The following is a 22,554-nucleotide window of genomic DNA, read 5'->3' on the forward strand; positions in this document are numbered from 1 at the left end:
CAGCAAAATGACACAGAGAAACTTTATATTTTCCTCAGCAAGAACAGTCATAGAGACTTCATTTACGGAGGGCTCTGAATGATCCCTATTCATGGCAAGCAAGTACTGTCTGCACCAATAGATCCTTGTATGCATGGCATACCCCATCGTAGACAGGACTGGAGGTAAAATCTTTGGGATTTCATGCTTTTATTTCACTCTGTTCCCTAATAGTCATAAATATGTGGGTGTATCTGTTCTATATATTTGGGGAGCAAACGTACCTATGTGCATATAAGCACACAAGGATAAGGGTGAATAGTATTTTTACATATTAGCGCTCATCTAAATCCATGCATATATAAACACATCAATGAAAAACGTGCACGGGGGAAAGTTATGTGTCTGCATATGTGTGCACACATTCAAATTTATATACATAAACACATACATGCAATTATGTTTATATGGATGTATGGTCACACACATATATATTTATGCATCCATTCACAGGCATAAGCATTTATACACGTAGTTTTTATACCGGGCTTTCTGTGCATGCACATTATATGTGAAAGTCTGCATGTGTTTTCTATACTACTCCATGATCATAATCTGCAATTTCCACATCCAGCATGGTAGCCCTTTTAATCCCAGGGCCTCTGAAATAAGAAGCAGAAAAAATAAGATGCCACTAAGCTTGGAAAAGGGCCTCAATGACAGAAAGAGGTAAAATGTGAGCAAAAAAAAATAAAATGCATCTGGAGCATTTGCTCCTTCTGGATAAAAATTTCCAGCTAGCTCCAGAGGTGGTGGAAAGGGTGGGATTGATGGTGTGTACCTGGGAAGACAGCAGTGAGACAAATCCATGCTGATTTTGCATGAGACCATAGCCATCTTTTAATATTTTAATTAACACTTTTAATGTTGAAAGAGTTAAGAATAGCCTGGCAACTTCACTAAGGACAGGCCCTTTTTTCCATAATCAAAGAACCTTTCTCCACAGGAGCTCTCGGTCTCTCTTGAAACACTTTTGGAGTAAGGAGTGACTCTGGATAAGGAAAGAGAAACTGGGCTTTGAATTAAAGGTAGTTTGCCATGGCACTGCACTAACACAATGCAGATTAAATGGATGAGTGCTCCAAGGGTGTACGGCTGGAAAGGTGAGTAAAGACTAATCCATCAGAGGAGAAGGGCTTTAATCAACTGACAATAGTGTAATACAGTAGTTAAAAAAAAAAAAGAAAATAGATGCACTGCTTTGTGATGAACCCATCATTAAATTCATCTTACTGTAGTACCAAATCTCCCTGCTGCTCTTCCATAAAGACAACATTGGATTTCTGCTCACTTGCAGCATCATCAGTCTTATTTGTTGATTTAGATTATTGGCTTTTTGTGGCAGGAGCTGTATCTCCCTCGTGTGTACAGACCTGAACGCTACGCTGTAAAAAATAAATCAAACTTCTAATCTGTCTGTCTATCCTGAGTTTCTTGTCTATTTATCGAGTTTAGGCTACTGAGTTCTTCCTTTCCCTCCCTGCTCTCCCGCACAGGGGGCACAGCCTCACAGAGAAGTAACTGTTTCCCGCAGGAAGAAATTTGTTCTGCATCCCACGCTTTCGCCCGTGGCTCCCCAAGCCTTGCGCTCCTCTTCCCTTCCCCTCCTCCCACGACCGAGCATTCGCCCACAAATTAAGCCAAGGGAGCGAAGCCCCCCGATCCCACAGGCTGGTTTCCAGCCCTGCGCTTGGCAGACGCAGGGACTGAGAGATGATTTGTGTGACCCTATTCCCATCTCCCCTCTCCCGCCACCGCCCCCTCCCTGGGCTTTGCCGGAGGAAGGACACAAGCCTGACACACCGCAGACCGTTTGCTTACAGTGGCAAAGCCCAGGGTTTGCAGATGGGAGCTGGTGATTGACAGGTTAACCCCAGTTCCCCAGGGCTGGTTTCACTGGTCCCACTGTTACGGTCCCAGATTCCCCACATACCACGCCGTTGCGGGTCTCTTTATAGCTCCCCATCCCCTTCGCCGAGCAATGAAGCCATTGTGGAGGGGCTGGGGGCCGGCAGGGCTGGACATCCTCCCCCTCCCCACCTTCGTGCAACATTTTCTCCTAGTCCTTCTTGCTTGTCCCTCTCCCCTCGGTGCCCCCCCAGCGCTTCACACGTGTCAGGGGCTGGCCCCATGCCTCCCCGAGGAAGGGCAGGTTAATACCTCCGGGCCAAGGCTCTTGCTTGCCACTCTGCATCCAGCCTCCGGCTCCTCCGCAGCCATGGACGGGATTGTCTCTGCCTTGCTGCTCTCTTTGCTGCTTCTCTTCCAGAGCTATGGAGTTTGTGGGGCCCCTCCGCAGCCGAGAGGTAAGTGGGGAGCTCAGCGGCGGGATGTCCATCCTCTACCTCCTTGCCACCGGCCTGCTTTGGGACTGGGAAGGAGATGAAGGAAGAAGAAACACCCAACATCAGTCGGGGAAGCAAAGGAGCTTTCTCAAATATTTTCCCAAGGCAGCAAAGCCTGGACATGTGTTTGCTTCTGCCTGTTACATTGCTTTGGAGAAACAGTGGGAGGTCTGTACAGAGGCACAGCAGAGGTGGCATCAGGTCAGCCCCAGCTCCCAGCACAGCAGCAGCCTCAGGGCTCGCTGCTTTTGGCCAGAGGAGGCCCAGGCAGCAGAAGGGCTTTCCTCTGCCTTCCAAAACTGCTTCTCCTCCCCACAGCTCTGCAGAGGGCTGGTCTTGCCAGGAGCTTGAGGAGGAGTTGGCCAGACACCCCAAGCTCTGGTTAACCTCACCGAGCAGGAAGGTCTGGGTCAGGTTGCTGAGGACACTTTCCTAGGTTTTAATGCGTCCGTTCTTGAGCAAAATCCTGCTCTGTTTGTCTTTCCAAGTCGGGTGTAGAGCAGCCAGCTGAGAGACGAACTCCCTGCTCTTTAGGTTACTGTCAGCGAGTACCAAACACAAAGGGGAGGGCTGGGGGCTATGGTAGCGAGGAAGCATCCCTCCTCTGCCAGGGGCAGGATGCTGCCGGGGGTCCAGCCAAGCTGGGGAACTCACGGCAGGAGAGGTGCCCAAGGCAAAAATTACTTCTGGGTTTTAAAAATGATTGAATGATCTTATGGTGATGCATAATGCGTATACCTGGGCAGATTGACAGCTGTAAAATAGGCGTGACAGTGACGGCAATGTTAGCTGCTGGTTATGAAGGGGACTTTTCTGATGCACTGACCAGTTTCTCCTGAGTAATTTGGAAAGGGAGTATTAACTTTGCTGCAGAACCGCCAAGCGCTACTGAAGTCAGGAAACTAAACAGACCAGTCATTCAACTCAGCCCTACCATGAGCAATCACTATTTCTAAAATAAACACCTTTTAATTCTGAGTTACTAGGCAGGTTTCCTGTTCTTTTAATCAATATGGCAAAGACGCCCTAAGAGATATTTTCTGCTAAATCAGTGCACGAAGTTCAGCTATTCCTGAATAACTTCAAGTGTGGACATTTTTAAAAATAGAGGAGGATTTCATATCTGGTTTAATTCCACTTCAAAATAAACTATGCTGAGTCAAGATGACACTCTGAGCAAGCATGTCTGACTGTCACCTCCTGGAGATAACCAAGGCCCGTCTTGCAGACCCTGACATGGGCACAGTGGCTGTGACCAGACAGGCTGAAATCCCAAAGGTCCCATCTGATATCTCTTCTTTTCTCCTCATTTCCCTGAAGTATACTTCAATCTCATAAAAAGAAGTTAAAAATGTTATTTTGGGCAAAATCACAGAGCTTCCATGAAAAAAAAACAAAAAAAACCCCAAAAAACAAACCACAAACCACCCACCAAAAAATAAGAAAAACCTTCAAAACTTCTATTGGATCCAACTGTTCCTAGGGAAAAAAAATAACTTTTCTTCCTTGGTTTGTCACTAAAACCAGACAAGGTTCATTAGCTATAGTGGCAAAGGGGAATCTGCGCTTTATTTCTGGAGGAACTGATTGCAATAATTTGAACTTTTCTCTGTACCTTCTTTTCTCACCTGTAAAATGGGCATAACCAACCCCTGGTAAAGGGGTTTGCAATACTGTAGAGGGACTGCCAACTGAGTTTTTGCTTCCTCTGCAATAAATTATGGTGGCAAAGCAGAAGTCACCCATATGGGAAAAGGTTTTATTATTGCATTTTAGTGGAAACTAGCACATCTGACAGAGTAACCACTGCCTGCTTCCCTTCTACACACAGCATCTTTTAAAGAGTCTTTTCTGAGAGCCAGAAGCAGATTCAGCATTAGTGTCTCTCCGGAAACTAACCTGATTATATTCTTTATAGATATATCACAGGGTATTTATTTTCATCTGTCCGAAAGACTGAAAGCTCCATTAGATTTCACACTGAGGACTAGCTATAATATTTATGTCATAATTTGGAACAGATTTGTTGGCCCAAAAGCTCACATTTAAAAATCTGTCCGCAGAAATCTCCTTTATGATATAACCTATATCGTCCCTCTCTGCGGAAATCAAATATTAACAGAGCACTTGATACCTCTACAGAGACAGGCTAAATGATAGAAAAAAAAATAAAAGAACAGAATGCTATAGACCTGGTGGGGAAAATGGGACAATTCATTTAGAAAATCATAAAAAATATCAGTCCTTTTTATGTTTTGCCACAGTTGAAAATTAGGATGGAAAACAGCATGAAAATGAGGATTATTTTTTTTTAAATCACTCAGCTCTTTGCATTGCTAATGCTTCCTGTTTATACCATTTACTTTTTACAGTGGGTATTCATGCCTTACTATGGGGTTGTAGAGAGTAACTATCAATTATGTGGTTCTACATCTCTCTATTGTATTCTCCCTCACCAGCTCACAGCAATAAACCAGCACCGGTCTTTGCTGTGTTACAGTATTTCATTATTAGTGCCACTAGCTGAAAAACACGAGACTGGTTCATGTTATGTTGGTTAGTTAATCAGGGTATCTTGATTCAAGACTGAATCTGAACTGCTGAATTGCATGCCAGCTTCTGGCCATGCATGACAAAGATACAATCTCATTAATTAGTATCCTTGTGGCTTGCTTATCCATGTCCGAAATGCGATAACTCCTTTTGAGACTTTTTTTGATGCAGAAGTGCATGCACAGGCTTCAGTTCACAGCTTTATTCCTCCCCCCACCCCGTGGTGCCATAACTGAATTAAGTCTCATGTAGACATTAGCAATAGCCTGGGGTGACAAGCGGGTAACCTGCTCCCACGAGTGCAGAGCTGGTATCTCATCAGCTCGCTCCTTCAGAAGTACATGTTGTCAACCGGTAACTGTGCTTTTTTACAGACACTTTCCTATGAAAGGAAAAAGAACATTTAGAAATATTAGATTAAAGTGGTCTCGCTGGGCCTCTCTGAGGCAGGCAGAGAAAGGATTGCAGCTTGCAGGTCCTCTAGCCTCAGCTGCTGCTCTAAGACCATCTTCTCCCTCCTAGCATACTTGTCTCTCCTTCTTTTATTTTTCTCCTCCCTCCTTACCCTTTCCAGGCACCCTGTGCAGAACCAAACCCACTGACTTGGTGTTCATCATCGACAGCTCTCGAAGCGTGCGCCCACAAGAATTTGAGAAAGTCAAAGTCTTCGTGTCCCAGGTGATCGAGGGGCTGGATGTGGGCCCCAACTCCACCCGGGTGGGTGTGATCAATTATGCCAGTGCCGTCAAGAATGAGTTCTCCCTCAAGACCTACCAAACCAAAGCTGGGCTCCTGCAAGCGGTCCGGAGGATAGAGCCGCTCTCCACTGGGACTATGACTGGTCTGGCTATCCAGTTTGCCATTAGCCGGGCTTTCAGTGACTCAGAAGGGGCCAGGGTGAGGTCTCCCAATTTTAATAAGGTAAGCAAATTATCCTTTTCTTGGACGCTTCTTCTTTCATGTGGCTCATGGAGTGGTCGGGAAAATCAGAGAAGGAGGAAAGGTGATTTTCCTCTGTGCCTTGAGTGCATGGGGACGAGTGAGGATTAATTGTCAAAGGTGGCAAACCTTTGGGAGGTGGAAACCTCCCAACTCTTCTTGAAAGCAAAACACAGCTTCCTTTTGGGCAGAGCTGGCCAGAAGATGCCAAGGTAAATTGAATCCATCTTCACTAGCTCTGCCTGTAGCATCTGTCCTTTGGGACATGGCTCCCTGCTGCCACTGTGTCTGCAACAACATCCTGGCGTGAGGTGGTGATCTCAGCCAGGTTTGCTAGGTGTGAACATACTGGGATTAACAATGCTTATCTTCCCCAAAATACTGTAATAAAGAAGCTTCAGAATCCATCATAGCAAAAAGCGACGCAATCTTGGAAAGTTTCCTTTGAAATGGCCTCTTTCATCTGCGGATATAAAGCAAAATACTGTTTCAGTGTCCTCCACCGCTCCCCCAGTTATTCGGAGGCTGGCTGATGGCTATGTTTTCCATTCTGGGTATCCTCTTCAGGTACACAGACTTTACTGACCATTTAGCGTTTAAGGCTGTGGTATAACGTCAGCTTAACTCTACACGTGGTTGCAATGAGCATCACTGCTCCTGGCCCAGAGTCCCTGCCCAGGAAGCTCAGTCTTTAAAAAATTATTCCCCATATACCTCATTCGTTCTTTTTGCATTTGACCATGAATGAAACAGTGACCAGTGACCGTCACAAGGAAAACTCTCTTCTGAGCATGTGGAGAATGTATATTCTTGACAATATGTGTTTTAGCTAAACACCATGAACACACTTCCTAGACCCTTGTGTCCTGTGCCAGCTCCACTGGCTCTCTGCTATAAGTCTGGACCAGAAAAATAAGCAAAAGAGTTAACAAGAAGCTAGAGCTTTCCACCAGCTGGACAAAAGCCCAGCTGATGGAATGAGGAAGCCTGGGATTTTTCTCCAAATTACAACATTTTTGGAACATCAGTCACTTTCCATTTCTCTCACTGCTAGTAATGCTCTAGGGAAGGCAGAGCAGAACATGGAAAAGATGTCCAGGGATGGCAAGTCAAAAATAATACTGAAAAGTGAAAAAAGTAAGAGTGGTAAAGATTTGCCAACTCCAAAAAATTAGCAACCTGAATGCTCTGGTGATCTGGAATTCACAAGAAAGCCCTAAAAATGAGGCTTACCTAAAAGGATGACCAAATTAAAGCTGAGGGAGTCTTGTGTGCTCCCTCACTTTTTTGAACTATGAGCAACTTAGAAATATGAATGAATTCATCCTCATATGGTCTTTTATCGTGGGATTTACAGCAGGGAAAATTCTCCGTATCCTTAGCCTAAATCTGGTTTGACATAATAGGAAGAAAACCAAGAGTGAAAACAGGTGAAAAATTACACTCCAAGAAACTTTCACTAAGTCTTATAGGCAACCAGATGCAGAAAGAGAAGCTCATCTTATGAGCCATCACGATCACATCATTACTCAAGATTAGGAGTCACCTGGTGTAAATTCTAACTGCTCAGCGCTTGCGGGGGAACTCCAAGACATAATTGCAATGGTTTTTATTCAAAAGGAGTAACATTAGTTTTGTTTGTCAGATTCTTTGAGGTTCACTGAAAGAAATCATTGCAAAATTGCAAGGCATTATTAATACTATATTGTTATTATAATTATTTTTTAATTTTTTAAAGATCTTCAAAATCCTTTCGGTGCAAGACTAATAGTTCTCATTCAAAGAGAGTAAGTGTGGATTCAGCCTTTAGCTCAAATCTGCTACTTTCTGGAGGTTTGAGCAACTGCCTGTTGCTGCCAAGGTGCATTTTGCCTCTCCTCACTCCCCAGCAGCAGTGATTCTGCCACAGGGCCACAGGAGATGCAGCAGCAGCCATCCATTCTGCCTGTTCCCACTGCTCTCAAAAGGCTTTGGAAAAGGTTCTTTCCTCAGAGAAGCTCAAGGCTGCCCAGTTTCTCCACGGATGACTTCACTGAGGAGCTGTTTCAGATATTGCGTGGGAAAAAGATGTTTCCTCCAGTGAAGCCTCTCCAGGGGAGCTACTGGGAAGGTGACAGGTCTCCAGCAGAGCCCTTCTGCCATCTCAGCCTCTCCAGAGCACCTTACGGTGGCAGAACACGAGCAGAGTGGGAGCTGCAGGTCTCCTCTAAGCAGGCTTGTCCTAGCCACACACAAACAGTGCCTTTCTGTCTAGAAGAAAAAAAGTAATGGGAAATGCTTGTTTTGGCTGGGTATTGTTTAGCACAAAACCAGTTAGCTGAACTGAAACAAAGAAAAAAAAATATCTGGATGATAATATCTCTTGGTGCTTTTCATAAATTTTTACTCTGATTGAAGTGCAAAAATTGTTTAATAAAAAAGAAAACACAAATCCCAGCAGTTTGAATGCCAGACCACAGAAACATTTCAGCTCTTGAGTGTTGATCGGCAAGAGACATTTACCTCTCACTACTTCCAATATGCCCTTGCAAAAAGCTTTTTTTCTCATCTCACTCCATTAATTGTTGTTCCAATGTCCAAAAGTGCCAGAACCTCCAAGCAGGAGAGAGGTTCAGATGTACCTGTCCTCCCTCCTGCAGTGTCAGCAGTAGCTGCCCGCTGGGTAACAGTAAATGTAGTAGCAATCAAGAAAGGGAATGGATGCAGCTCCTTTCCTTGGAGAGGGTCAGCTCTCACTAGGAGAATGATTATAGCATTTATTTCCATGTCTCACATCATCAGACCTCCATTCAAAGCTGTTGAGCACCTTTACAGATGGATAAGGGTGCGTGAAGGGTGCCAGTCAGTGCACAAAGTTTTCTTTCCAAAAGCTGGGCGTCGTTGCATGGCTGTACATCCCAGGCAGTTGCTAATTTACCATTAAGTGTGACTTGACAACTCAAGGTAGCTCTTCCCCAGACTCCATCCCTTCTACCCTCACCCGTCCAGAAGGTAGGGAAATTTGTATGGAAAAGCAGCCAGGGGCACCAAGGCGGCTGAAGCTGTTCTCTTTTCGACATTTGACCTGTGAGCAAAGGAGGGTGGCAGAGGAACAGCAAAGGGAGTTATGACTGTTCTATGTATCTGCCATCTTCCATATGAGGAGCTCATTGCTGGAAGAGTAATTCCAGCACCCTCCACGGCACCAGTGATCCCACCTTGAGCACAATCCTGACACAGCTCCAGCAACACCCCCAGAGTCCTCAAATCTCCGAGCTGGGCAGACATCCTCACCCAACAGATGGGGGAAATCAAGAAACAGGAAACCCTTGGCCAGTTGTTGCACCCAGAATGGTACCTTGGTTACGAATGAAGGATCCTAAAGGTCTGACTTCCAGTCTTCTTGTATGAAGGCTGCTCCCATTGACTTCACTGGTTTTCTTATTGTTTACCTTTCAAATGGAACAAATAATGGGATCTTTTTAGATCCACTTTCCTCTAGGACCACTACAAAATCCACTCATACCCCTCAGAAATCTTACCATATTTGTGTATCTTCTCCTGTCTTTACCTAATTCCCCAATGTCTATTTTAAGACAAGGTGACCATGTGTAGGTTAGGACTGGGACAGAGTGCTGATTTATACCATACTATTATAATACTTTCAGTATTACTCTCTCTATTTTTTTTCCTTAATACAGCCTGACATCTTACACGCAGTATTGACCATTACTGTAGATTGAAGAGACATTTTCACTGAGCTGTCTATGAAAATGTCTGGGTCTTTATCTAACTAATCTCTTCCACACCATTTAAGCAACCCCTTTCCTTGTGCACTATTTTCCTGCTCTTGTCTATTCTGCAGCTGGGCTGCCAGACAACTCACTCAATGTGCTCTTGCAATCCTTGTGGCTTCCTGTCATCTCAGTAGGCGTAAGAGCTGCTGTGCCATGCTAATACACCAAACAAGCCTTTACTTCAAATATCTGGACACTTCAAAAGAAAAATAAATTTATTTAGTGACTTACTGCAATAGCATGGCTAAAGCATCACTGTTTCTGTGAACAGTGGTACAAAGAACTCTAAAGCTGCTTTAGCTCCCTGAAACCTTATTTCCTGGACATCTGAAAAAGCAGAATAATAATAGTGGTCTTTCTAAGGATTTATCTTATGCATTGAAAAAAGAAGAAGAAAAATCACTACAGGCTTTTCCCTCTTTCCTTCCACTTTGGATCTGGTCAAAGAGACAGAATCACAGAAAGGTTGAGGTTGGAGGGAACATCTGGAGGTCATATTGACCAACACTCCCTGCTCAAGTAGGGCCACATAGAACTGGTTGCCCAGGACCATGTCCAGATGGCTTTAGAATACCCCCAAGGTCTGAGACTCCACAACCATTTGCATTCCTTGATTCCCTGGTTATTTTTTCCTTTTTTTCCATGATACCTTGAAGTCCAGCAAACTTTTCCTCTCTGTGACCCTCATGCTGCTCAGGGTGACCCCATCATCTGCCTGAGAGGATGAATATGTTGTACAGTAATTTAGAGAGGTGAAGCTTCTAGAAACATTGAACACGGTCCTTGCTCCTTCACACAGCACAAGTCCAGCAAGACCTCGTGAAAATCTGTGCTATGATGGTCAACCATGTGGGACACTGGTCAAATCATCACAAGATCGTTCAGTCTTGCAGCAAACGTCAGCCCAGGGCTGGGAAAAGCACTATTTGTTTCTGTAGTAGCTCAGAATAAAGTCTGTTTATACCTTTATCAAAAACTCTAGGGGTGCCCAATTACTTTTATCTTTCTTTAGGAGGAACAACAAATAGATTGTCAAATTGCTGAGAAAATCAAGGGCTTATTCAACTTTCTGCCCAATTCCCCTTTCAGTGCTGTTACAATATTCATGTTATACACTGCATAATGAGACATAGCTACCTCATTAGCTGCTGGATTGCCTACACATGGCAACCCTGAAATAAAAATACCTAGGGATGCCCGTGAATACTCTGGTGTCTTAGTTAACCAAGAATAAACTGTGTCATGAGAACATAGGGGATTTCCATATGACAGAAGTAACACAAGAAGGATCCAGAAAGAGAGGAATTTGCAGGAAAATGGTGGTGGTTAAAATGAGTAAAAGTTTTGACCTTGAAAAGCCGAAGTTTAAGAGTTTCCTTAGGGCAAAGCTGGAGATCCTCTTCAGCTATTTGAGACTGCAAAAGCATTCACCCTTTCTTAATTCTTCTCACATGGCTACCTGCTGGGTCCGGCACAAGCCCATGGCTGCAGAGCCGCGTCAGCCCCTCCAGGGTGCAGTGGTTCCTCCTTTCCTCCAACCTGTCTCTTGCTCTTTACCAAACAAGGCACATAGCAGGACTCTCAGCTTTTCAAATGAGACAAGGTCATAACACAGAGAATTACAGAGATCCTGTGCCTGCAAATAATTTGGACCTAGATTTAAAACAAAAAGATGGGGGGGTTTATCACACTGGAACTCACCGCCTCAGGTCTAGAGAGTGAATCCTAGGGAAAAAAAATCAGCATTTCCTGATTATCAAGATAACTACATATGATACCAAGATCACTTTATACTTGTTCTATACTCCACTCTTTCTGTAAGCACCTGGTCCTGGCCACGGTCATAGACACGTTCTCTGACTGGTCTGACTCACTGTTACATTTATTTTAACTATGGGTTCACTGGTTAATTCCTGATGCCTGATCCAGACACTTTGTACCCAGAAACTTTGTTCTCTCCAAGAGCAGGTCAGAAAGTAACATGAATTTTGAGTGTTCTACAGTTGATTTTCACACAGATCCATTATGAAGGTCTTTCCCATCAGATCCAGATGTGGATGCTGCTGCCAGACACCTCCTGGGTCATATCTGGGGCTCAGGCCTATGTGAAGATGACACCCTGATGTGAAGAACCGAAGAAACCGATTAAACTTGGAGAATCACGTTATGTAGACAGCGAGATGCCAGGAGGACATGCCACACCTCCGTCTGCTGACAAACACTGAGAGAAAGATATGCAGCTACTGCCAGAAACCTGTTCACAGGGTGGTGTTGCTCGCAGAACCTACTTGATAATACATCTTGTTTCCTGACAGGTTGGCTTTTGATAAGCTCTAATTGGCAGCCCCCACCTCTGAGCTGCTGTGTGTGTGCAGAAAGCAGAGCTGCTGAGCGGCTGAGTCGAGGGCTCTCTCTCCTGGCAGAAAGCACGATTGCACGGCTGGCGCTGCTCCTTGGCGTGGCTGATGGTCCACACACAGCCTGAGTGCTCCTTTTGGTCAATCTTTGCTTTTCACGTTCATTCTCTTTTACAGCACACACCAATCTCTGCCACAGGTGACACTTTTCCTTATTCTGGCCATGAGCAGAAGATAAATACTTGCATATATTTATTTGTTTTTTCCCGTTGGAAGCATCCAGTTACATAATTCTGATGTCACGAGGAATTTTTCGTTTTGTAGCCCTTAAGAAGTGTAAAGAAACATCTGAGCCTACAGCCCTTCACCAGGTTGAAAAGCTCTGTATTCTTCCAGGTTCACCCATCTTTTGTACAGAAGAAAAGCTCTGAACGGGGCAGCAGAGTAGTTGAGTGTTGTAGTATTACTCTGGGGCAGATGACTGCAGTGTTCAGCCCTCCCTTAGCTGCACGGTGGGCAGAGGGGGAAGGAGCCACTTCAGCTGCATAGCCAGAGCCCCCTGGGCACACGGGGCAGGAAAACCCACTCCTGACCTTACCCGAGATTATTTTTTTCCACCTGAGGATGTAAACCAGCCATTCAGAAAGATGGAGAGCATATACAGCATAGAGAAAAATAGCAAATAATGCCTTAATGACCAGATGATAGCTCATTCAAACTCACTGTTACTGCCAGATTTTTTTTCCTGCCTTTTTCGTTTGATGTTTCTTTACTTTCTATATTACTGAGGGTATTTGCCTGCAATGTGGAGTTTTCTTCTTAGCAGCTCACTTGTTCCCGCTGATTATATTTTTCCATACTGCATTACATCCCAATCAGTTGCTTTGGAGTTAACAGTGGTGTCGCAATAAAACAGTTGTAAGGAAAAGCGACAGGAGCAGATGAATTGGCAAAGAACAAAAATGGTTTTCTGACAATGCCACTTATCAGAAGAAAAATAAAGAGGAAAATGAACCATCTAGCAACAGGAGCAGGGCTCTTGGAGGCTTTCCACTGGTTCAGGGCTCCATCTAATCCAAGGGGAAATCCAGTTCCCACTTAAACCAGCTGTCATTTTAATGCTGATGTTAGTAGGGTTAGGATTTCACCTCTGGTATTTACTGTGGAACAGGGAATCAGAAATTACGGCAGGCACTGACACACACCGTGACCGTAGGCAGATCTCTTCCCCTATCTCTGCTTCGGCTTCTCCATCATAAAATGAGGAAAAGTCTTCTTCTCATGATGTCTTCATGACATTTCCTGAGATTCTTTAAAGTCCCATACTGAGTCAAAGTTGTCCTTAGTGTCAGCTGGGGGTTCATGAAGGTAGTTAGAGTTTGGCTGGAGCATTAGTTTGTGTATGAAGAACACAACCTTTACTTTGGTTTCCTTAGGGGCGAGATGCACCAGCTGTCCCTTAATTAAATCAGTCAGGTCCCTGGCAGTTTAACCTTTCCAACTCAGAAAGAAACAAACCCCCATAAAAGAATGTCTTGTGTGATCTCAGGGAGAATGGGAAGAGGGGGAGGAAGGGTGGCATTTCCTTTTTAATTTTAGAAAATATGAAATCTTCTTTACTAACCCGGGCTGTTCCACAAGCAATAGTGATATTAACACCTGTTCAAGCGCACACCTTGTCTCTGTCCTCCTCTGCATAGGTGGCAATCGTTGTGACTGATGGACGTCCCCAGGATGGAGTGCAGGATGTGGCAGCGAGGGCCAGGGCAGCGGGCATCGAGATCTTTGCCATCGGGGTTGGCCGGGTGGACATGCACACGCTGCGTCAAATTGCTAGCCAGCCCCTGGATGATCATGTGGACTATGTGGAGAGCTACAGTGTTATAGAGAAGCTGACCCACAAGTTTCAAGAAGCTTTCTGTGGTAAGTCCTTGCCACAACCCCTGGGTTCCTAGCCAAGAGCTGCAAGTGGCTGCCAGCAAGATTTTCACGTGGAAGTTGTATATGTGATCTTCCTTCATCCATCTGCTTGCTTGTTCCAAGGACCTGGGTCTGCAGGAGCATGAAGCAGTATGGAAGGCAGATGCTCTTTGAAGTTGCCGTTCAAGAATTTCAGGGTTTGCTTAGGGAATTTCAGATTTTAGTTAAAGAAGTCTCCAGACTTCATTGGCACAGAACACTTTGTAAACACGACCCATGTACTCCTCGAGGCATTGAAAAAGAACCTGGAAAACATGAGCTAAAACCATTGTCCTTCTGTTTAAGCCTGTCGGGGCATTTCTGAGAATCTGGCTTGTAATTTCACCCATCAGTATTGTCTTCTGAATTCCCAGTTAAGCTAGGGATGGTTTCACTTCCCTGCTAGAGGCTGAAACGCCTTTGCCTGACTCTGCTGTTGTTTCTGCAAGCCTTGTGAGGCAGGAAACTCTACTGGCTGGCGCAGTATCTAATGCCTTTCTGCATAGTATATAAAAAGAGCCTGACTGTCCTACAAACACATATTCACTCCTACATGAAGTGGTGACTGGAGTGAGAAAGCTTCATTACTTTCAAATGTACCCACAAGACTGTAGGAGGTGGTCTATAAGTACCCATTTTATGTGTCAACAAGAGAGGCCGGGGGGTTTCGCACGCCCATCCCGCCCAAGCACAGACGTGTGGCAACACTTTTTAAAAGGTGCGATACATGGCGGTGCCTATGGCAAGGCACTGCGAACACAGACACACAGATGGACCTGTAAAACTCTCCGAGACCAATTTCTTCAAGAGGTGTAAAATTTCATGATTCAGCTTTCAGGCTGAAAATGATGGGGGTGAGCAGCTTTTTGTCAAGGAAAAAATCCTCCTCTGTAGGAAGGAGGAAACTTTTGAATATAAAGTGAATCATGTATTATAATCAGGTGCCGCTGCACCAGAAGCTCATGAAAGAGGGGAACAAATACTTCGTACTAAATGAGGATAGAGGCAAAATTTGAGAAGGTGGAATCCAGGCCGTGAATATTTGTGGGAGTTTGCGTTGGCTGCCCTGGAGTCAGGAGTCAGCCAGAGACGGAGGGGCCCAACAATGTGTTTTGAAGTTCTGGCATTGGTGTCATTCAAAAAGATAAAGAGAAAAAAAATTCCTTTCTGTGCATTGCTTTTCAAATTCGTAACATGCAGATGACAAAGTTCTCCCCACGGTAAAAAGCCTCAGAGATGCATCCAAGGGAAGCCCTGTGCTAAGGATTATTATAGCTAACAGAGAATAGCACCATATTAACTGCCAAAAGGGCTGTTATCATGCTATGCAAGCAGCTGCACAAAACCATCCTTGGAGATGTACCCAATCACCACCTGCTATGGCGGAGCACGGTTTGTGGGTACTGACAGCAGGAAGAACTGTGCAGCACTGTCCAAGCTGTTTCCCCTAACGCTCAACAAACACATGGGAAAAAGAGAGACCCTTGGCGATCCAGCCGCTAGTTAGGCTAACAAGATCTCTGCAGGCTTCAGAGAACTCAATCTGAGAGCCCAGTGTTACAGCCATCTGCATCTTTAGTAATATTCCTCATTATATGAGCTACATATCTGCTGGAAAGATCTACCAGCGCTGGCACAATATGCGCACATGTGAATTGGGAAGGCCAGAAGAAATACAAAATATATGCAGAGCAGAACACAAATAACTTGAAATAATGAATAGAAGCCCTTAAATTTGAAAGACTGCACCACCTCCCATCATTATGATAGAACCAGAAATGCTCAGTTTTCTGTGCAGATTTCTCTGGTATTTGCTAACGAATTGCTTCAACCAGATCTGTTTACTTTTGAGTTTGTTTTCCATCATCATTCCTGTAGCTGTGACAGTGTTGTCAGTCACTGAACGCCGCTGGCTCAGGCTGCTGCAATTCAGCTTCTGTTTGCTCAGCATCTCAGGAGTCAGATCCAGGTTAAGATCAGCAGGCAGAAATGTTTGCAGAGAGCAAATCTGAAAGCTGCACGTGCGAGGGTAGCTCTGAAGTGAATTCCAAGTATGTTTGCACGTGAATCCCATCCAGAAAAGACAACTGTACATGGGGCTGAACTCACTAATCATAATTGTATTACATAGCTGGAAAAAATGGGCATTGGCCAGCCCAGATGGTAGGTTGGAAACCAAATCTCATCCAGTAGCTTTGGAGAGTGAAGTATATTGTGATACGCTCAACCGGCAGATGGTTTTTGCCCTCAGAATGGAGATTATTTCTAGTCCTGGCTGTGCCGTGGAGTCAGGAGACTTGTGAAAATTTCTCCTTGCCTCTTCTATCTCAGTCACTATCCAAGAGCAATGACCTCTGCTGCCTTGTCGTGCTGCAGACCGAGTCTAGTTATGACTGAACATACAGGACAAATATCATGCCTTGTGGATGAGCCAAGTAGGCTCTGGGTTGAGAAGTCCTGGCATGGTCTCTGATTTTATTCCGCACCTTTGCTTACAGTGGTGTCAGACCTGTGTGCCACTGGAGACCATGACTGTGAGCAGATCTGTATCAGCACCCCAGGAGCGTACAAGTGTGCCTGCAAAGAGGGTTTCACGCTGAACAGCGATGGGAAGACCTGCAGCGGTATGTAATGATTTTCATTTGCACTGAGCCGAGCTGTGATCTACAGCGGTGTGGTGGGGACAGGATTGAGACTTGTTCTGTCCAGAAAAGGCAGAAAAGGAAACCTTGCATTTATAACCAGGAGTTATTTTGAAAACATCAGTGTGAAACATTGTTGAGTATAGAGTGATTAAACCTATTTCATCAGTGACAAAATGAAACTAGGATTATGTTTTCCTACTTAATTAATTGAGGTCTTAGTTGCTCTCTTCTTTTGCCCCCTTCTCATGTTTTGCTTCAGCTTGCAGTGGGGGGTCAGGATCTGCCCTGGATCTCGTTTTCCTGATTGATGGCTCCAAGAGTGTGCGGCCTGAGAACTTTGAGCTGGTGAAGAAATTTATTAACCAAATTGTGGACTCTCTGGAAGTGTCAGAGAAACAGGCCCAGGTTGGCCTGGTTCAGTACTCCAGTTCTGTCAGACAGGAGTTTCCACTGGGGCAATTCAAGAACAAGAAGGACATCAAAGCAGCAGTCAAAAAAATGGCCTACATGGAGAAAGGAACAATGACAGGCCAAGCTCTGAAGTACCTCATTGACAGTTCTTTTTCCATCATCAATGGAGCGAGGCCTGGGGTCCCCAAGGTGGGCATAGTCTTCACTGATGGACGATCACAAGATTACATCACTGATGCTGCTAAGAAAGCCAAAGACTTAGGTAGGTCTCCCGAATTCTCAGTGGCTTCTTTCTCCCTTGGACCAGAAACTGCATCTAATATCAACCTTGGTATGACTTTTCCTGGAGATGTCTCTTACCTAGGACAGAAACAGGTTACTATAGAGTGACTTTGTTGAGACTATCCTTGCGCTCTCATAAAGAACTTGGAGCAACTCTGGCTGGGGTCCAGATGAATCTTGGTTTGCCAGCAGATGGTTTTGTTCCCACAGCCCCTCTATATCTTTGATCTAAGTCTGCTGGAGGTCTCTCTGCTGGGTGGGATGGAGTTTCACACATTTAGTATGGGATGCGCCCTGGTCTAGCGTGCTTCACACAAATGTGAAGGAAACCACAGGGAATTGTCTGATGTTGGTAACGGAAGTCAGGTCAGCATCAGTGGCACTCAACGGTGAGGCAAAGACAACCACCAGAGAGCCCCTTGGAGAGTAATGGGAGTTGCAGGGCCAAGTGTGGCTTGGATGTATCAGCCTTGAGGCATAGGAAAGAAAAAGAAGAAATAAAGCAATAAACAAAGCAGAAACACAGATACAGGGAGTTACTGTGGACTCGGTTCAAATCCCAGACACGCCCAGACACACTAAAGAGAAAATTTCTTCAGCTTCTACTGGAATATTAAAAGCACACAGTGGCTGCATATTGATATGTTTATATGTCTAAACATCACGAAGTATAAATATCTTGAGATCTGCCCCTTTGCTGGCCTGATGAACAAATTCCCAGTCTCCTGACATCTCTGTGTTAAATGGATGCAGCCTATGTGAATATGCTCATGAATTGCTAAATTCTTTACTCCCTTTTAACTTCTGTCTCAACCACTAGATGGGACTAAGGGCTAGCACATAATAATAAAGGTCAGGTACAAGCTCATGAAAAGCTGATGTTTACAAAGCAAGCTGACGTGTTTGGTAGATGTTCAGCTCTTAGGAAACAAAAAGTCCGTATAAACTGTATCTATAGAATTTATTCCTCTGTGATGATAAAACTTTAGTTCTTGTTTCTTCCTCCTCTCTTATTCTTACACAAAAAAACTCTAGCGTCTGCGCATAAGTGATTTCAGTGGGATAAACAACAAGATGCTTATAACTAGACTCCAAACTTGTTCCTTGAGTTAAACATTCTAAAAAAAAACCCAAATATTGGACACATCCAGAGGTAGAAAGACAAGGCAAAAACCAGAGGAGGGGAAAGCATTAGCAGTGTCTGGACATGGACAAGCAGAGACAAATATTTCATAACGGGGTTTAACAAGTATCACCACTCAAGTCAATGGGAAAACTGTGGTTCAGTTCAACAGAAACAGGTTTAAGCCAGATGTGGCCAATCAATCTCTTGGCAGTGAAGTGTAGTACCTGGACATGTTCTTAACTCACAGTATGGGTTGCTCTTGGCAGACTATATGAGGTGTAACTTTAGAAAGAGATTCAGCTACAGCTTTGCTGAACCACAGGTCTCTGTTGCACAGGGGACTTTGCCACTACATAGGCTGATTAATAGCGGCTGCAGGCTATTTTGAAAACTTCCACCATTTCCTTTTGCTGTATTATCGCTTCCCTATTAGCTGGATGCATGATCCTGTCAGGGTGTTATGATTATCTGACCTTTTCGTATCTCCAAAACATTGTCCTTGTGGTGATAGTGGTCATTGCCTGGATAATTCTGCTAAGACTTTACCTGCAAAAATATTTTGGAAGCCTCTTTGACCTAGTTGAAATAAGTCCATATTAGTAGAGGGTTAACTGCCCTGTTAACATCTGCAGAGCTGTGTAGGGGTTAGGGCTCCAGAAGGTCAGCAAGGATGTACAAACTGATGGGTGGTTGGTACCAGAGCAGCAAGATGCTCCATGGACGTCCAACTGACAGGCTGCCCTTTCTTACAGGCTTTAGGATGTTTGCTGTGGGAGTTGGCAATGCAGTTGAGGATGAGCTGAGGGAAATTGCTTCAGAACCAGTAGCCGAGCACTACTTCTACACGGCTGACTTCAGAACCATCAGCAAGATCGGGAAGAAACTGCAAATGAAAATCTGCATTGGTAAGGGGGGTGGGGGTGGGGGGGTGGGCGTACTCGGGAGAGGGGGGATTAAGCCGCAGAATTTGAAGTCTGGAAGCAGAAGGACAAAAATGCCCCTTCAGATGGATGTTACGAAGAGCTCTCTGTTCTCAGAGTATCGAGTTTGCTGAGTGCTTGGAAGGATCATGAGACATCAACATTTTGGGTGGTTACCTGAATGACAGCCACCCCTGCACCTCAAACATCTCCCCCTCTCACAAACTGCATTCTTCTTCCTTTTTCCTCCACCCTTCTCCCCTTCTCTACCTTCCTTTTCACTAACGATGGATTCATAGCTGTACCAGGTCTCAAGAATAGCCAAAAGTGACATAAGAAGAGTTGCTCTTAAAAGAGAAGCTAAGGGTTGATTTATTTATTAATTTGAAGATCATTACAAAATTGGACATCTGAGTTGAAGCTCACTAACCTCTGGTGCTTTTACAGTCAAACATGCACTACAGGCGTGACACATTTCACATTAAAATAAGTATATAGTATCTTCCGCATGACTTGTAGGTGTCTAAATTTGGGCAACAAGAATGCTAAGTTGCTCACGTTTGGATAGCCTGGTGAAGCAAGCGCTGAGTGAGGACTGAATGGGACACAGGCATGACAAGAAGAGGTAAAGAATAAAATCAAATTTGAAGAATTTTGACCTGTAAATAACCTGAGTCTAAAAATGATTTAAAAAGAACTACTACAGTAACGTTAGAATTTTGTTTTGAAAGAATTTTATGCCTCCTGTGAAATATTGGCCCTTTGCAATGCATCTGCTTGATCAGGAGGACCACAGTGAATCCCAAATACTCAGGCTTCATTTAAGACATTGAATTCCTTGCAGGGCTTCTGAGAGCTACACGGCCAGGCTCATCAGGAACCTGGCACTCTCTTGTCGAGTTCAGGTGCTCAGGCTCCTTTATCCTGCTAGGCAAATGTTTTCTTCAAGTCCACAGCAAGATGCATCACACACAGTTCTGATGGGGTTCGTTCAGTTCCCAAGGGAGCTCTGCCAACCTCAGCTCTATTTCCCATGAGCCTGTAGACCTGCTCTTGAGTGACCCATGGCCCCATGCAATGCAAAGACCTCCACTGCTCTCATGGCAGGCAGAGATGCTCTACAGCATCAACTGGATGAAATAATACACATTGCAAAATGTTAGTCTCCTTTTTCCCTTTCTTTGCAATTTCTATCATTGTTATTTGTGCCAAAACCAAGAGATATCCATGTAAATATTAGTGGGTTAGCAGTAGGTGACTCATCGGTTTTTCTCCGTGATTGTGTATTAGAAAGAAAAAGTACTCGGGAAGTTATAGGCCTTGCCTCAGGAAAATCAGATTCAGTTCTTTGCATCCTTAGAGATGTCCTGGGTCATGCTGAGCAAGTGCCCTGTTCTCCAGATTCCTAAAGATGGGACCTTCCTTTCCTCCTGTGGAAGTCTGAGAGGGATAACACCTTCCAGGGTCTGGAGTCTGCAGAGCCTGGTAGCCGGGCTTGCAAGATACTCTCTTTGCCGTGGCTACTTTAAAAAGTAGGAGTCCATCTGAGAACAAGATGATGGGAGCTATATGAAAACCCCCAACATATTATATTTAAATATCTTTCAAGAAATCAAATACATTTAGACTTCAGCGTGAAAAAGTACTTGTTTGCAAAAAAAAAATCAATTTTGGCAAATATCTTAACATTTGAGTTTAAAAAAAAAGAAAGGATTATTTGTTTTCTTTTGATTTCCAGTGCCAGCTTGTATTTATCAACAGATGGCTGGAAATCTTCTCTTAATATCCAGCTTTGGTTTACTCATACCTGGTTTAATCCTGTTGTGTTTTTGTGCAAGTGATGTACTTTCCCTTAAAAAGTCCTTCTCCTATTTACTCCTTCCGTTTGCTAGGCAGTTGAGCTGACTCAGTGTGGTCTTGTAAACATCTCCTTTTTTACCCAGTCATTTGAGTACCCTTTTCTTCTCCTATTCCAGTTTAAGTTAATTATTCTTGAATAACATATGTAAATTATTGACACAGATTAGCAAACTGATTAATACACATTGCTCTGCCTGCTCGAGAAATGGAGTGCTGAAGCAAAGCTCAAACAACTTTTGACTCTCAGATAGTAAACAGTGCCTCCAATTTTTATTTCACAAAGGAGTATGGCTCACCGTAGTGATGTTATTGGGAAGAAAACTGTCAAACAGAGATTGTTCTGAGCACTTTGTTCGGTCAGATTCAAATATATGGGGCAAACTTTAACCATCAGTAGTAAAGCTCAGTGGGATTTCAGGAAACTTGGAAATCCAGGAAAGCGTTTTTTTGCACAGAGCCTAGCCTATAAAACAAGAAAATGTGAGATTCTCTAGTCATTGAGGTTAAAGCCAGAAGCAATCATTCAGATAATTAAGAGGAATGATATTTTGATTTCCTTCATATTTGTGATAAAGAAAATAAGAATTGCTTTGTTTCACTTGTTGCACTGATTTTGATTTATTCCTTTTTTGTGTGTGTGCCACTTAACTCATTTTCTTGATATTCCGATACGCAGAGGAAGACCCATGTGAATGTAAATCTATTGTGAAGTTCCAGACAAAAGTTGAAGACCTCATAAATTCATTGCAGCAGAAATATATCCTTCAGAAGCTGTCTCTGTTCAGAATTCAGTGGGTTGGGTTGTGCTTTCTGGAGGGGCCAGTGGGGAAAGTCTACCTGGGGGGGAAGGAGGTGGGGTAGGTGTTTAGGAAGGTGGGAAACAAGACACTTGGGTTATGAATGAGCATAACAAGAAAAGTCCCTGCACCAGAGTGCATACCTACCGGTCTGACACAGGATAAGTAGATCAAAAACAATAGATTCAAAATAGAATTTGTCAAACCGCTGCAATGCAGCAATGAGCTGAAGGCACCAAGACCTAGGTCAGTTTTTAGAAAGAAGCTTAAATGAACCAATGTGACAAGCGTGGAAGCATGGTCCATGTATGGCATGATGCTGCTACCTCTGTAGGTGCTGTGAAGCAGGCCATAATGTGAGGGCTGAGAGCAGCAGTGGCTAACACTGGATTGTGAGCGGACGAAACCACTGGTGCACACATGCAGCTGATTCACTGTTATTAAAGCTTCATCAATGGGATTCCCTTTACTGACGGTACATGTCTACAATGCAACATCTGAGCTGGCTGCCTAAATTCATCCATAGCACTGGAGGGGAAGAGGGT

The 22,554-nt window shown here is 44.2% G+C and overlaps 1 protein-coding gene across 1 annotated transcript in view; it reads left to right on the forward strand.

The window, feature by feature from the left end:
• The first annotated feature begins 2,257 nt into the window (after window positions 1-2,257).
• MATN1 (matrilin 1, cartilage matrix protein) overlaps window positions 2,258-22,554 on the forward strand; it is a 21,585-nt gene continuing 1,288 nt past the window's right edge. The window contains exons 1-7 of the mRNA XM_009893008.1: window positions 2,258-2,345; window positions 5,512-5,858; window positions 13,710-13,932; window positions 16,467-16,592; window positions 16,873-17,286; window positions 19,185-19,337; window positions 21,889-21,969. Of these exons, the coding sequence (XP_009891310.1) occupies window positions 2,258-2,345; window positions 5,512-5,858; window positions 13,710-13,932; window positions 16,467-16,592; window positions 16,873-17,286; window positions 19,185-19,337; window positions 21,889-21,969 (1,432 nt within the window). The remainder of the gene's footprint in view (window positions 2,346-5,511; window positions 5,859-13,709; window positions 13,933-16,466; window positions 16,593-16,872; window positions 17,287-19,184; window positions 19,338-21,888; window positions 21,970-22,554) is intronic.

This window comes from Charadrius vociferus, unplaced genomic scaffold, assembly GCF_000708025.1.
Source record: "Charadrius vociferus isolate BGI_N301 unplaced genomic scaffold, ASM70802v2 scaffold459, whole genome shotgun sequence".
In the NCBI taxonomy this organism is placed as follows: Eukaryota; Metazoa; Chordata; class Aves; order Charadriiformes; family Charadriidae; genus Charadrius; species Charadrius vociferus.